Raw genomic sequence first — 13311 nt, 5'->3', positions numbered from 1 at the left:
GGCAGCGCCTGTAACTGGAAACCGGAGCCCTCACCGGCACCGCCCGGCCGCGCTCCCTGCGCTCCTAGGTGCGTAACTGAGGGCTGGGGAGAAGCGCTCCTGGTGCCTTAGGAGTCCGGCTCTAAGGATTATTGTACACAGGAGCCGGGAGTACGTTTGCAACCACCGGGAAGAAAGAGAGACTTTTCCTTTTTTTTTTTCTTTTTTTTTTTTTTTTTTAATTTTTGCCCCCCACTATGAGCCAGGTTTGGAATTAAAATGTTCTGGTAGCAGGAGCGGAGTCCATAAACTAATAGAAACCAGATAGAAATCGGTATTACTGGTTCCTCCAATACCTGGGTAAGCATAATTGAAAGTTCTTTTTCTTTGCTGTAATAGATGTGAAAAATGTGTTTGATGGTTGAATTTTCCTGCTGTTCACAGATAGTTCAAGCAGTATTTTCCAGATTAGCATCGTCAGTGTTTGGTTTGTTGTTTTGTTTTTGGTTGGTTTTTTTTTTTTTTTCCCCTTTCTTTCTTTCTTTCTTTCTTTCTTTCTTTCTTTCTTTCTTTCTTTCTTTCTTTCTTTCTTTCTTTCTTTCTTTCTTTCCTTTCTTCCGCTGAATGATTTCCCTTACAGGATTTAAGGGTAGGACTCAGCCTGTAGCGGATGACACCTGCACAGCACTTCACAGCAAAGCTGTGTAGTACTTCCCAAAAGCGATATAAGCGTGCTGAAAGAGACCTCCGTGGCAGGGAAACTTCACCGCTTTACTTTAGTAGTGGTTTGCCGGTTTGTTTACAGTTAGAATAGGGTATAAGAGCAGAAATGTAATTAGACATTGCTTTTTGTCTGTCCTAAGAGATTCTTTAAAAGTACTTTCAAGGTTTTAGTTCTGTGGGTTGTCAGCAGAGATCATGTGCACTGGACGTGCTGAATATAGTATCATGACTTACTGAGATAAATTCAGGACTGGGATATAAGCCCAAACTGAGAGTCCAACCTGCGAGGAGTTTGTTGTGTTCAGTTACCAGGTATGTAAATCCCTGAAATAAAACCTATTTCCATTAGGTAACTCGCATGTCAGACACCCTGAGGTACCTTTCTGGCACCATATGCATTTATTATTTATATATCCGACAGCTGGGTAGGAACCATGCAGCTCAGAATTTGGATCTTACATTTGCTTTTCACTTCTGTGTTAATGGTTAAGATCTGCAATTTGAGCAATGAAATGTAGCAATGTTTCACTCTTGTAACTGGTTGCACTAGAATTGGCAGGAGTCACGAGAGTGGGAGGAAAAGAGTGCTGAAAGGCGTTTTTTATTATTATTTCCTACAATATCATTTAAAGGAAGAGAGAAAGCCACACACTTGTTCCTCTTTGACTTTTTATCTCTATGGCAAAGAAAGCATAGTGCTACTACTGTAAAATACTAATCCCATTGCATCTGTTAAATCACATACTCTGTATGATTGGCTATTTGTTTTGGCCTGACAGGGAAATTTTATCAGGATTTAATGACATTTCTCTCTTAGAAGAGGGGTAAGTAAGTTAAAGGATATCCCACAGGCTAGTCACAAGGTTTTAGATTTAAAGCCCACAAAGCAGCATTAATGCTAGAGTTCATGCAGCCTGTTTAAAAATTGTTCTTGGCGAAAACTCTGCAACTGTCATTAGTTAACAGATCCTTAGAGATAATTTGGAACTGGGCCAGAATGTATATGTTTTTCCAGTAGATCAGATCCATAGCTGGCAAATTTCTGACGCTGGTGTTTTTGTCAATTAGCAGAGTTGTAGCATTACTCGATCTGCGTGATTTCTCAGCACTCCAGAGCAAATTGTGAAGGAGAGTTTAGAGTGTGGGCTACAGAGCTGCGCGCCTGCTCGGAGGTTCTCCATCCCACCCCCAAGTTAGTATGAAGTTCTCATGCAGAGAGCAGGCTTTCAAAACGATTTACAGTGAGTGAATAAGGAATGACAGAGGTAGTAATGAGATACGGGGCTTTCACCGTTAAGTCAGTGGTGTGGATCCAGCCCAAATTGCTGTTGACCTGAAGTCATCCCTGCCTGACAGCTGGTTCCTGCCATGCTGTGGTGCTTATAGCGGGTTCTTTTAGGACAGGTGTGACTCTCAGAGGGACCGAATGAACAAGCATGTAGAAATACTAGCTTCCACTGGAGGGACTGTAGTGCTAAAGCAGAGCTGAGGTAAAGAAGTGTAAGATGATTGCACAGCCAACAAAACTCCTCATTGAATAAATAGCTGTAAGGGTTGCATCCCTCACAGTGCTTCCAGTTACCATAGAATCAAATATATCACCCGATTAACCAATAAGTAGTGTCTAGTAGAAAGGTTGTTAATGCCAAAAAGAAAAAATATATATTAGCAGGGAAGTAGAATAGGCCTAAAATAAGGATGTGTTTTATTCTCACTTTTGCAGCTGAGCTGAAGAACACAGTTGTTACCATAGGTGAAATGAAATTTGGACCTCACAGTTTTTTGAGAGATGCAGTTTAGGAGCATTATAGATATGCAATATTCAGCTTCTTATGTCTGCTGGGTTTTAGGGGTCTGGTCCAAAGTCCATTGGAATTGATAGGAAAGTGCCACTGACTCCAGTGAGCTCAAGTCCTTCCTGAGCTAAGAAAAGATGAGGGTTTGTTTTAGGGTGTTTTCTGATTTCTGAGGAGGTCAGTCTTCTCAGCAGCTAAACCCTGTACAATGAATGTAGATTCAGCAGGCGTGCAGGAGTGGTAGCAGAAGTATCAGGTGTAATGCACTGTCCAACACTGGGGTTGTGCTCTCTAGAAGTCCATGAGAGCAGGTAATTATCCCAAAAGGAGGGAGCCCAAAAAGCAAGTGTTGACTAACAGTTTCAAGCATGCTGAAATACTTCTGATTTAAATGGTTTTGAAATTAGTGGCATACGCAGTCAGGATTTCACCTTAAAAGATCTAGAGGACTATTAGAAAACTGCACGTACTAAAAGGTCATTTCCAAGCACCTTTGATTTCAAATGTTAAAAGAAAAAACAAATCAACCAAACAATCCAAACAACGACCTATACCCCCCCCCCCTCCCCAAACATGAGAGGGAGATCAAATATGATGTAAAGTAAGGAGAGACATCTAAAAATATCAGCCAGTTTTTTATTCGTGAAACTTTATCTCCTGTCCTTGCTTTGCTCTGCCTTGACATTTAGTGTAATTATTTTTCCAGCAGGTGGAATTGTCCTTATTTAAATAAACTGAATCTAATGCTGTAGTCTGCCTTAGCCAAAACTCAGGCTCTGTTGGTTCATACTAATGGGCAGAGAGCTCCTTTTGTGACAGCACAGAAGACTGCTGGGGAAAACGATTTTCAGATGTACAAAGAGAAAACAGAAGGGCTGTACCTCCTTCACATTATCATGTATTATGGTTTCAGCTGGAAGAACCGTCTAACACAAATCTTTCTGTAGTGTTGTTTTTACTCCACGACACTGTATAACAACAGTAATATGATATCTCTGTCTTTCAGGTTTCGTTTCTTGGATATTAAGTTGCAGATCTGAAGAGATGGCATTTCTTGCACTGCACGTGTTGATTGGGATATTCATTTACTTTAGCAGTGTAAAAGGATCTTCCCAGCCTCAAGCAAGGGTGTTTTTAACATTCAGTGGTAAGAAAAGAAGATAAACATTCTTAAGCAAATGTTATGATTGAACATTTTCTTCTTTCTCTTAAATTCAATAACTGAGTAGAAATTGGCTTTTTGATGTACATCCACAATTATTATTTTTGGTTTGTATTGCTGAGGTACATGTCAGCCTAAATTTGCTTTTTACCAGAAGTTGATTGCTACTATAGCTATATTATTCTAAAGGTTTTATTTATTACGCTCAATTTTGTTTGGGAAAGATGATAGCACATGGCATGTAGTGGAGATTATTAATGATTTGAGTTGCTTTCATTCAGTGCCCAACTGAGACACTTCATACTCTGAAAATCAGGCTGCCTGAAGATTTACCAAGATAGATAGCAAGGCACAGGGTCCTTTGACAAAGTATCATTCCCTGTGCACTTTGGTCAGTGTGTCAGGTGTACATAGCATGTAGCAATCACTGATGCCTGCATACTGTAAGCAAGAAACCAAAATTGTTGTTTTCAAAGGAAAGGTGCTTTTACTTCTGAAGTGATGAGCAGTACCTTATTGTTGCAATTATCCCAGTATTACTTTAATAGTAAGGTAGCTTATTCTTCTAGTATTAATCCCTGTCTTAAACACTGATTTTAGCCACCACTTTAGAATGTGTGTGTTCTTCAGGCTTACAGTTTTTGTTAAATTTGAGCGGAAATTTTCTGTCCCTAACTATAGGGACATTGTCTTTCTTCAGCCCTCTGCCTTTTCTGCGATTGTCTTTGAGGCATGAGGGCTTGCTACTCTCTGCACCGATACTGTCTGCATTAGGGTGCTTCCTATGGTCCACAAGTGCAGGGATCCCCTGCAACTGCCATGTCCAGCCATGGGAATATTCTGTGTGCTCTGAATAGTCTTTAAAGAACCACTTTAAAAATAATCATAGCTACCAAGTATCTCCAACTGCCATTCACTGCAGTGATCATAGCTATGTACTTTTGAGTCTGAGAGAGATCTGGAAGGACACTCGCCAGGTTAGACCTTCCACAGATACCAATCAGCAGACTGAACAGTTACAAGATGTTGTATATTGTGGAGTACAGGGCCCTAAACTTCTGAGTGCAGTACTTAATAAGTGTAAATTGTCATGGTTCTAGTAAAACCAATAGTAGGAATTGCATTCCAAAAGGGAACTGCCAAATGAAGAAGTAGGTGGGAATTTCTTTTCCTTCCTTAAGCAACGCTGACTTATTGTAGATGGTCCTGATTCGGCACAACTCAGCAGAGAAGTGAGTTTGGCTGTGGTTGTGTGTTACGCTGGCAGGTTTGTCATGGTTACGCAGAACAGGCTGATTCAGATTTCCACATTGTGTCAGTGGTGGCCTTGAAAGTAATCAAGGCTTCCCCTGATCTCTGGGGTGAGCATGAAATAGGAAGTGTTCATGTTTTGCAGTATTCAACCTTGTGAATGGGAAAGAATCGTGAGGAGCAAATGGTTTTAACCTGGACTCAAGAGATTTGTGTTTCATTCCTTGGCTCATCACAGGTATCCTGCAAGTCTGAAACAGAGAACCATCCATAGGGAAAAAAAACCCCAACCTAGGGATTTAGAAAAAATAATGTCTGGGTGAATTGAAACCTTAGTTTCTCTTCCCCCCTCCAAAAGGAGGTTGTCCCTCCTTCCTTTAAAAGAGGTTATAACAGCTTTATGTCACTGCGACCCCTGCGTCTGGTGAGGTTCTTGGGCCCCAGGAGCTCTGCCACCCTGCACCAGCCCTGGGGACACAGCCTCAGCTCGCCAGTTCCTGACTGTAACCCTGCTGGGTTGTGTCTGTTACATCTCGCTTCTCCAGTATCATGTACAGTAGTTGCATGTGCTGTGTCCTCTCCTTGATTTTTAAAGCAATGCTTTGCATGGGTAAAAGTGAACCTTTGCCTTGTAATACTATCTGATTATCTTAAAATGGACATTTTACTTTCTCTAATACTTACCTCTACATTCAACCTTTAAAAAAAAAATAAAAATTGAAGTCCTTGATTTTTAATGGTTCTTTCAAAGTCATAAAAATAAGAAATTAATTATGTGGTTTATGTCAAGTAATGCCTGATATAAAGGGCTGAGCTTTTTGTATAATATAAAACCATAATTTTATTTTTAAGCCTAATTTTCCAGAAAGACAATTAGGTAAGAAATAGCTTTCATTATGTGAAAAGAGTTTGCAGGTTGTTGTATATAACAAAGTAATGGCCCCACCTGTAGTATGAACTTGTGTTGAATCTTCATTTATTTACATGGGTACTGATATAAGAGAAAAAGGTGAAACTTTGTATTGTTCTCTACCCAAGTGTGATAATAGACTCTTTCTGCATAAGATGCTTCATAGCTTATTATTTTTAAATCATGTAGAAATATCAAGTTATTGGCTGTCTCCATGCCCTGAGAAGTTGTCAGTTTTTATGGAGAATTGTCACTCTTTTAAAGTGCATCATTTGAAAATAAGACTATAATTAGGACTCCTTATGTTTTAAATGACATTAGACAATAAAGACAAGTCATTCAAGCTTAGGATACTTACATGATATTTTTCAAGTTCTGAATTGGATTTGGCTTGGTGTCTATAATTACATTGCATAAGTTTTCAGGGTAGAATGTATACAGGAGGAGAAAATGAGTGATGCTTTTCAAAGCTAACCTGCTCCTTCAGGATCAAGTCAATTGAGCTTATTCACATTGCAGCATTTCTCATGGGAAAATCCAGCAAGTATCTTGACCTATTCTGTTGTTCATCAGGAAAGATAAAAATGCGAATCGTTTGAATCATGGGCTGCTTTTCTCTTTGCCATCTACTTCATTAAGAATCAAATGTAATTAAAAAGTAAGCCTGAGTAATACCTCAAGTGCCTGATAATAGGGATTTTGCAATTAACTTCAATGGATGAAGGACTGCAACCCTTAATTTCTATTTTTGAAATCAAAAGCCTGGCCCCTTGTCTAATTAAAATGTAGTTCATGACTTAGCTGAGATTGCTCTATGTGCATCTGATGTGAGTGTGGAACTTACTGCTGTCTGCACTCTGAGTGTCTTGAAAATTGCAGTGCTGTACAGAACCCCGAGGCCTGATTTCCTTTGCTTTGCGCCTGATATACCCATTTACTCGATGAACGAGGCCAGGCTGGAACTGAACGGCATGCTTTGCACAGGTACACGTGATTATATGTGACTCCAGGCCTACAGAGAATCAGGCAAAGGGGCTCTCAGTTTACTCGGAATGATTTCTCATGAACCTAATTGTCCTGTTAAAATGTGATGGCTCGAACCATCAATATTTGTACAACATCTGCAGTTGAAGAAAGAAAGATGGCTCCATCTATTTCTGTTTCTGAACATTGCAAAGATGTGAAGCCTATGGTGCAGCAGCTGCAGTGGTGGTGAGGAATCATCTGCTATGTTACCATGGAACATGCAAGAGTGAAGGAACCTGGGATGAGGGAAGCAAAGGACTCAACACATCTCCCTACACTATTAGTATACCATCTCCCCTTCTCTTACTTCTTCTGGCTCCTTGTCCCGGGAATAGATCTTCCTTAATCTACTTAAATCACCCATCATAATTTAAAGCACCATAGTTTATTTTCTCCCCATAGCAAAAGACTTACCTTATCTGTTTATGAACTATCAAGTATAGTGCCTGCTGTTTCTCAAGCTACATGCATTCCTCCCTGTTATTGCACGTTCCTAAACAGATAATTGGGAGCTGTATCCTTCAGTCTTTACAGGGGCAAAACATTTCTCAGATCAGTGGGAGTATTATCAAAATAAGAAAAGAGTTATGAGTCGCCAGAATAGTAACAGACTTTCATTTCACTCCAACTCACATTTACATCTTGGGTTTTATTGCAGTCCTAAAATGTTGGGCCATACCATTTTAACATCAGATTCTGAATCAGTCAAAGGAGTTCCAGTGCTTATTTTTGAAAATGCACTCAAGCAAATCTTTGAGCTTTGAATTTATATGGAGATGCACAACCAAGTGATAATTTCACAATTTTCTGGGAACATTTCATGCATTCCTACCTAAAATGTCTGGTCAAGCAGATATTTCCCATGCAGATTCTCCCATTGTCTCCAGGGAAAATTCCATATGAGAAGTGGATCAAGGCTAATTTGCAGACGGTTTTGTTCTTCTTTTTGTCATAAAATTACTAGAACACGTAAAGCACTTTTAAGAAAGTATCAGTCAGCTTCATTAATGACAATTAAAAAGCATAAAATGTCACCAGAGCAACAGCAGCACTTATTCAACTGTCAACATATTTTAAAAGATTTAATGCAACCCCTGTGGTTACCCTCAAGGAAAAATAAAGGAACTGAGAACCATTTTCTTTGAGCTCTTGAGCAACAGCAGTACAACTTGTTTTTAAACAATCCCTCATTGTAATGTTAATGTTACCGCAGTTAATAAAAAGTTCATTTATTATTTGGGGGACTTTGTGCTGATGACAGTCTAGTAGGCAACGGTTTATGCTCAAATAGTTGATTGGATCTTTGGTGGTGTCCATGGAATGAATGCTACTTGCAAAATGAAGTAGAGGTAAAGCATTTTTAAGAAAGGAAAAAAAAAAAAAAAAAAGGAGAAAAGGAAAAGAGAGCAAGAAAAGAGAACCATTTTTTTAAATTTTTTGTTTATATGCAAAATTCATACAGAATCTCTTGACTGTTTATATAGTTGCATATTTTTCAGCAAATTGTTGGTCAGATTTTCTCAGAAGTAACTGATTTGCAGCTTTAATAGCTTCATGCATCTTAAATGATACTAATTTATAAAGTGTTGAACAGCAACCATGTGAAAATTCTTCCCCTTTGATTGTGTTGCACTGGAAATCTAAAAACTTAACTCACTTGAATACTGTTAACTAAAAAGAAAATGATTTCTTATCTTTTGCAGTGAAGTTGGTATTTTTACATTTGGTTGACAGCTTTGGCTGTTCTTAAAAACAAATACCTAATTTACAAATTGAAGTCTTTGGGGTCATTTTTAGACTTTATCTTCTCTGTAGATGTTTTTTTTTTTTTTTTCTTGCTTTTTTATTTTCTATCTATTATTATCAGAGACATAATAGGATAGATCTTACTTGTGTAGAAATTGATTTACTTGGATAGGTCATGAGTTAAATGTAAAAAAAAAAAAAAAATTTCAAACAGATATTAAAGAAAGCATTATGTCAAAAGCTCAGTACTTTTTCTAGAGTTCCATGGTAGAGGTCCCACATGCCAAATGACATTGAATCTGCTTATTTTCACACTTACTCTTATTCAGTGGCAGTGTCACTGGCTTGGCTTCATTGTCATCACTGTTGACATGAGTGTACAAGAGAGGAGAATTTCATATATTTTTTCTGTATTTAGATTGTGCCGTGTGCTATGACTTCAGTTGTGGAAATGATCATGCAATAAAGCTGAAGTCACGAGCGATGTTTGGTCCAGGTATTTGTTCTCTGAAGTTACTACAAGCGGCACCCTCTTTAGGAAAGTACGAATAAGTACATGGTCTTCAATGTAGTTAGCTATCAGGCCCCAGATTTAGGGGGAAATCTTATAAATTTAATCCTGCTCTTGGATGAAGAACTCATCCAAATTTTACAAAGTTTGAGAAGACCTGAATGTTTCTTGTACGATAAAATGTAGATCTATTATCTAAGAGATTACTTACTTCCTGTAATCTCTTTCTGTTCCTTAACTCAGTCAATTTGACCTGTATCTGAACCATCTCTCTTTTTTTCTTACTTTGGTATGGAAAAATCAAACTTTATCTTAGAACATTTTGACAGATTCGACACATCTTGGCTCTCTCTACTTGTCATAGAAGAAAGCAGCTTATCTTGGCCAATTCCACTACTCTCTCATTACAATTCTCCCTTGTGTTGCCTGTCCAAGGCAAATGCTGAAGTCCCTACATAGGCAGTTATATTGCCATTATTGTACAACACATCTTCTTTTATGTTTAAGAAAATGCGATGAGAGAAAAATGGTATAGACATTTCTAATACCCCGTCTTTTTCAGAACTGTTTGAGTACCAGTAACAAGAGCGTCTCTGTGAGCAATTTCCATACTGGATGAGTTCACAGTGCACTTTGATATGTGGTGCTGCACAAGACTTTTTGTGTATCAGATGTAATTAGTGACGTGACTGACAATAATTACTCATTTTATTGAAGTGCGTTGACTGAGATCCTGCCATGAATAAATACATAGACCAAGACCTTATCCCGTCATTTGAACTGGCCATTTCCTCAACATATGTATTTTGTTCTTAGTGCTGACTTTTCAGTGTTCTCAATAGCACTCCTTAATAAAAAGCCTAGGCACTCTTTCTCAAGGAAAGGCCTTTGTCATAGGGACACAGTTTGCTGATTCACAGTGTGCCTTCTCATCTAGTTTTACATTCAGGCTGCAGCAGACACCAGGTTAAAAGAAGGCTGTGTGTCTTCCCCTGTTCACTGGATTACAGAATTGGGGTCTCAGGAATGCAGCTGAGCAGTGAAAAGTACTCCATTACCTGCGTGAATCAGTGTGATGTAGGATCTTCTGTTTTACTGGGAAGTGTGCAAATCAAGATAAGTCCATGTTTCCAGTAATGAAGTGAATGATAGTGATTAATGGAAGGTTTACACCGTCTGTCCTTCCTCCCTTCCCTTCATAGCTCCATCCCTATTCAATGCAAAATTGGTACAATTGCATTTGCGTCATTACTTCATCGAGCATTGATAAGGCTGCTTTCTGGAATCAGAAATCCTGCTTACTGGTTTACTGAAGCTAAGACTCTGGTATCACAGGAGAAGGAGGATAACAATTGATAGCTTTGAAAAACTCCCCATGAAACCGCTCTGGAGCTGGGACCATCATGACCTTTACAGAATTCAGGTTTTCTTCTTATCCTTGTGAATATATGGCTAACTGTCTCTCCTCAAGGGAAAGTGTCTTGCTTCTTGTGTGGATAAGGTTGATGGAGGTTGTGTTTCCTGTCCCTTTCTACAGCAGCTAGTATTGGGACATTCCCAACTGCTATTCTCACCCAGCAAGTCAATTATAAAAAAGTGAGTGCTACAAAGGCTCCTACATCACTACAATTAATACCCCAGATTATACCTAGATTATTTTGAGAAACACAGTATAAATATTTTTAACTATTAATCTTAAAATAATAATTTTATATTTCAAGACAGTGATACAAACAGGAGAAAACATTTTGAAGACATGGCCTGCTACCATTTTACATCTTACCCACAGGAAACTGAGGCCCATGGTATGTCAGCATTTCTGAAAAAAACTTTTTTTCTGGAACTCCCCATCAAACCATCTTGATAGAAAACTCTCTGGAACAGCATTTCACCAGTACACAACTCCAGTGATTTCAGCCAGGGAGTGCCAAGTGATGCAGGATCTATGAAGAACTCTTTGTGGTGTTATGGAGAAAAAGTGAATTCCAGACCTGGTGTGTGAATGCCCTCAAATCACCACAAGCTTAGAGTTCGGTCTAAGAGCGCCTTTCAGGGCAGAGCCCTCAGTTCTTAATTTGGCCAATTTTTTATTTGCACACCATCTCAGGAGTGTGATATGACATTTTTAATGACATAAGTAAAGACATTTGCCCTTCCCTGGGCAAGGAAGAATGGTTTTGGTTTTGATTTTTTATTTGGGGGCTGTAACTAAACGCTTCATATAAAACACGCCTGAGAAATTTTTACTTTTAGTACACATTTCATATGCAAAAATGATTTCATGAAATGCAACATGTAGAAATAGTTTGGAATGAATACCCAGACTTTTGAACTGTTCTGCTTAATCTTACTCACTGCTCTGGGATAGATGATTGCCTCACCAAAATTGTCTTCTAGAACGTGGATGAAGAGACATCACAATCACTCTGGATTGCCAAATTGCTTAATGGAAAGAAATGCATCTTGGCAGTTAATTTTATCTAGAAAAAAAACCAAACCAAAAACAAAAAACCCCAGCAATATTAAGCTGAAGCTAAATTCTTTAATTAAAGGCATCACTTTCAGCCATTAACAGGGTCAGACTGGGTTTCTGAAATGAAGAAAAAGGACCATGTAACTTTAAAAATACATGGTAAATATGTGACATATTAAATTCACTTCAACTATTTATTGTCTCAACTATTGTCTCCTTTTACTATTTCCATTTCAGTTTCATAGTTCTTACATTTCTTTGCAAATGCAACTGAAAGAAACCAAGGTCTTGTAAATCCTTCCCTGAGAGTAATAGGCTTTCTCAGTCACCTGTTTTTCTGATCATATGTTGTTGTTTCTTAGGGCTTTTTTTTCTTTTGCTTAATACCATTTCCTTTTAATATTCTTAATGAAAAATACATTTGCTTTTAAAAGCTTCAGGTTATGCAGAATACATCAATTTCTGTCAATTCACAATCAATTAAATTGGGCAAATATTTTGCTGCTTTTGACGTCTGTGTAAATCAGGTTATATCTCTCAGTCTCCCAACTTAAAGGAGCTGCAGAATTAGATTTAAAGGAGTAAGGGAAATACGCGAGGCAAGTGTCTGATCGCTCATTCAGTTCAATGGCTGGGAATGACGAGGTGGGTTTTCTTTCCTTCTCATGTAATAGACCAAGAATGCAAAGTTTTGAACAGCAGGAGAAGATAAATATCGTGATATATATGCATAAAAAATTAATAGTGTAACAGGAAACAAAGAGGGAAAGAGTAGGATAGATGCATTCATAATCCTTCAGTAATTTATTTTTGATGCAAAAAGGTGTGTATCCAAAATACTCTATCATACATATATCTGTATGTACGCCTGCATTTTCTGCTTTTCGATCCCAAATGTTTTACTAGGTGTGAACCTAAGACTGATACAGAAACTTCTAGAAAACAAGTACTGATCTCAGAAGACAAAAAGAGTAGAGTTTCCTTATCCTCAACTGAGCCACAGCTAGGTGGGGAGTAAAACATGATGTTTTCCTTGGGGCAAACATTTTCACACGCTTTGACCTTTCTGGTGCATTTCAGTGGCACGGGATAGTTCATAATACATTTAGTTTCTCCAGTTCTTAGAAATTCCTCCTTGTCTGAAATAACCAACCCGAGTGCCTGTCATTGCAGTTTTCTGAGACAGTCTCTGTGTTAATAATATGTTGAGTGCTCTTACAAGGCACAATATCAAATTAGTATACAAAAATGCGAGCACTTGCATCTTCAAAATCGCACTTTCTGCTTTTTAATATCAACCAATTAAGATGTTATTTTCGAGGAGAGGCTTGGCATTTTTTCAAAAATTTTCTTCTTCAGGGCTGAAAAGGATTTAGTTGGCATGGAGAGCTGATCCCAGGCTTAGACTTTTCGATGGCTTCAACGTGAACACAGCTGGAATTTTTTAAGCTATTTCATCTAAAAACCCACTTCCTGCCACTGTTGAAAATAGTGCACCATCATTTTATTACTTTTTTCCCTAAAGCAGACAAACCTACAGCAAAGACAAAAGGTTTAAAGGCCCCATGAGGTGTTTTATTGTGGTTTGCATTAGGGAAATAAAGCTGTGCATACATAGCTGTAAAAGATGAAAATGAATGTGCCTGTAAAGCCATTACCTCTGATTTAATAACTTACCATCTTTATAGCTTTGATAAGTCCCTTTAAAATGAGAAGGTTGTTAGGCATTCATTT

The 13311-nt window shown here is 38.3% G+C and overlaps 1 protein-coding gene across 1 annotated transcript in view; it reads left to right on the top strand.

Annotated features, from left to right (window-relative positions):
* Positions 1-220: 220 nt before the first annotated feature.
* Positions 221-13311, top strand: part of SEMA3C (semaphorin 3C) — a 123669-nt gene continuing 110578 nt past the window's right edge. The window contains exons 1-2 of the mRNA XM_074903416.1: positions 221-339; positions 3505-3645. Of these exons, the coding sequence (XP_074759517.1) occupies positions 3543-3645 (103 nt within the window). The 5' untranslated portion in view covers positions 221-339; positions 3505-3542. The remainder of the gene's footprint in view (positions 340-3504; positions 3646-13311) is intronic.

Source organism: Athene noctua, chromosome 3 (assembly GCF_965140245.1).
Source record: "Athene noctua chromosome 3, bAthNoc1.hap1.1, whole genome shotgun sequence".
NCBI classification, from domain to species: Eukaryota; Metazoa; Chordata; class Aves; order Strigiformes; family Strigidae; genus Athene; species Athene noctua.
The sequence above is the reverse complement of the archived record's forward strand: the minus strand, read 5'-3'. Positions and strand labels throughout refer to the sequence as shown.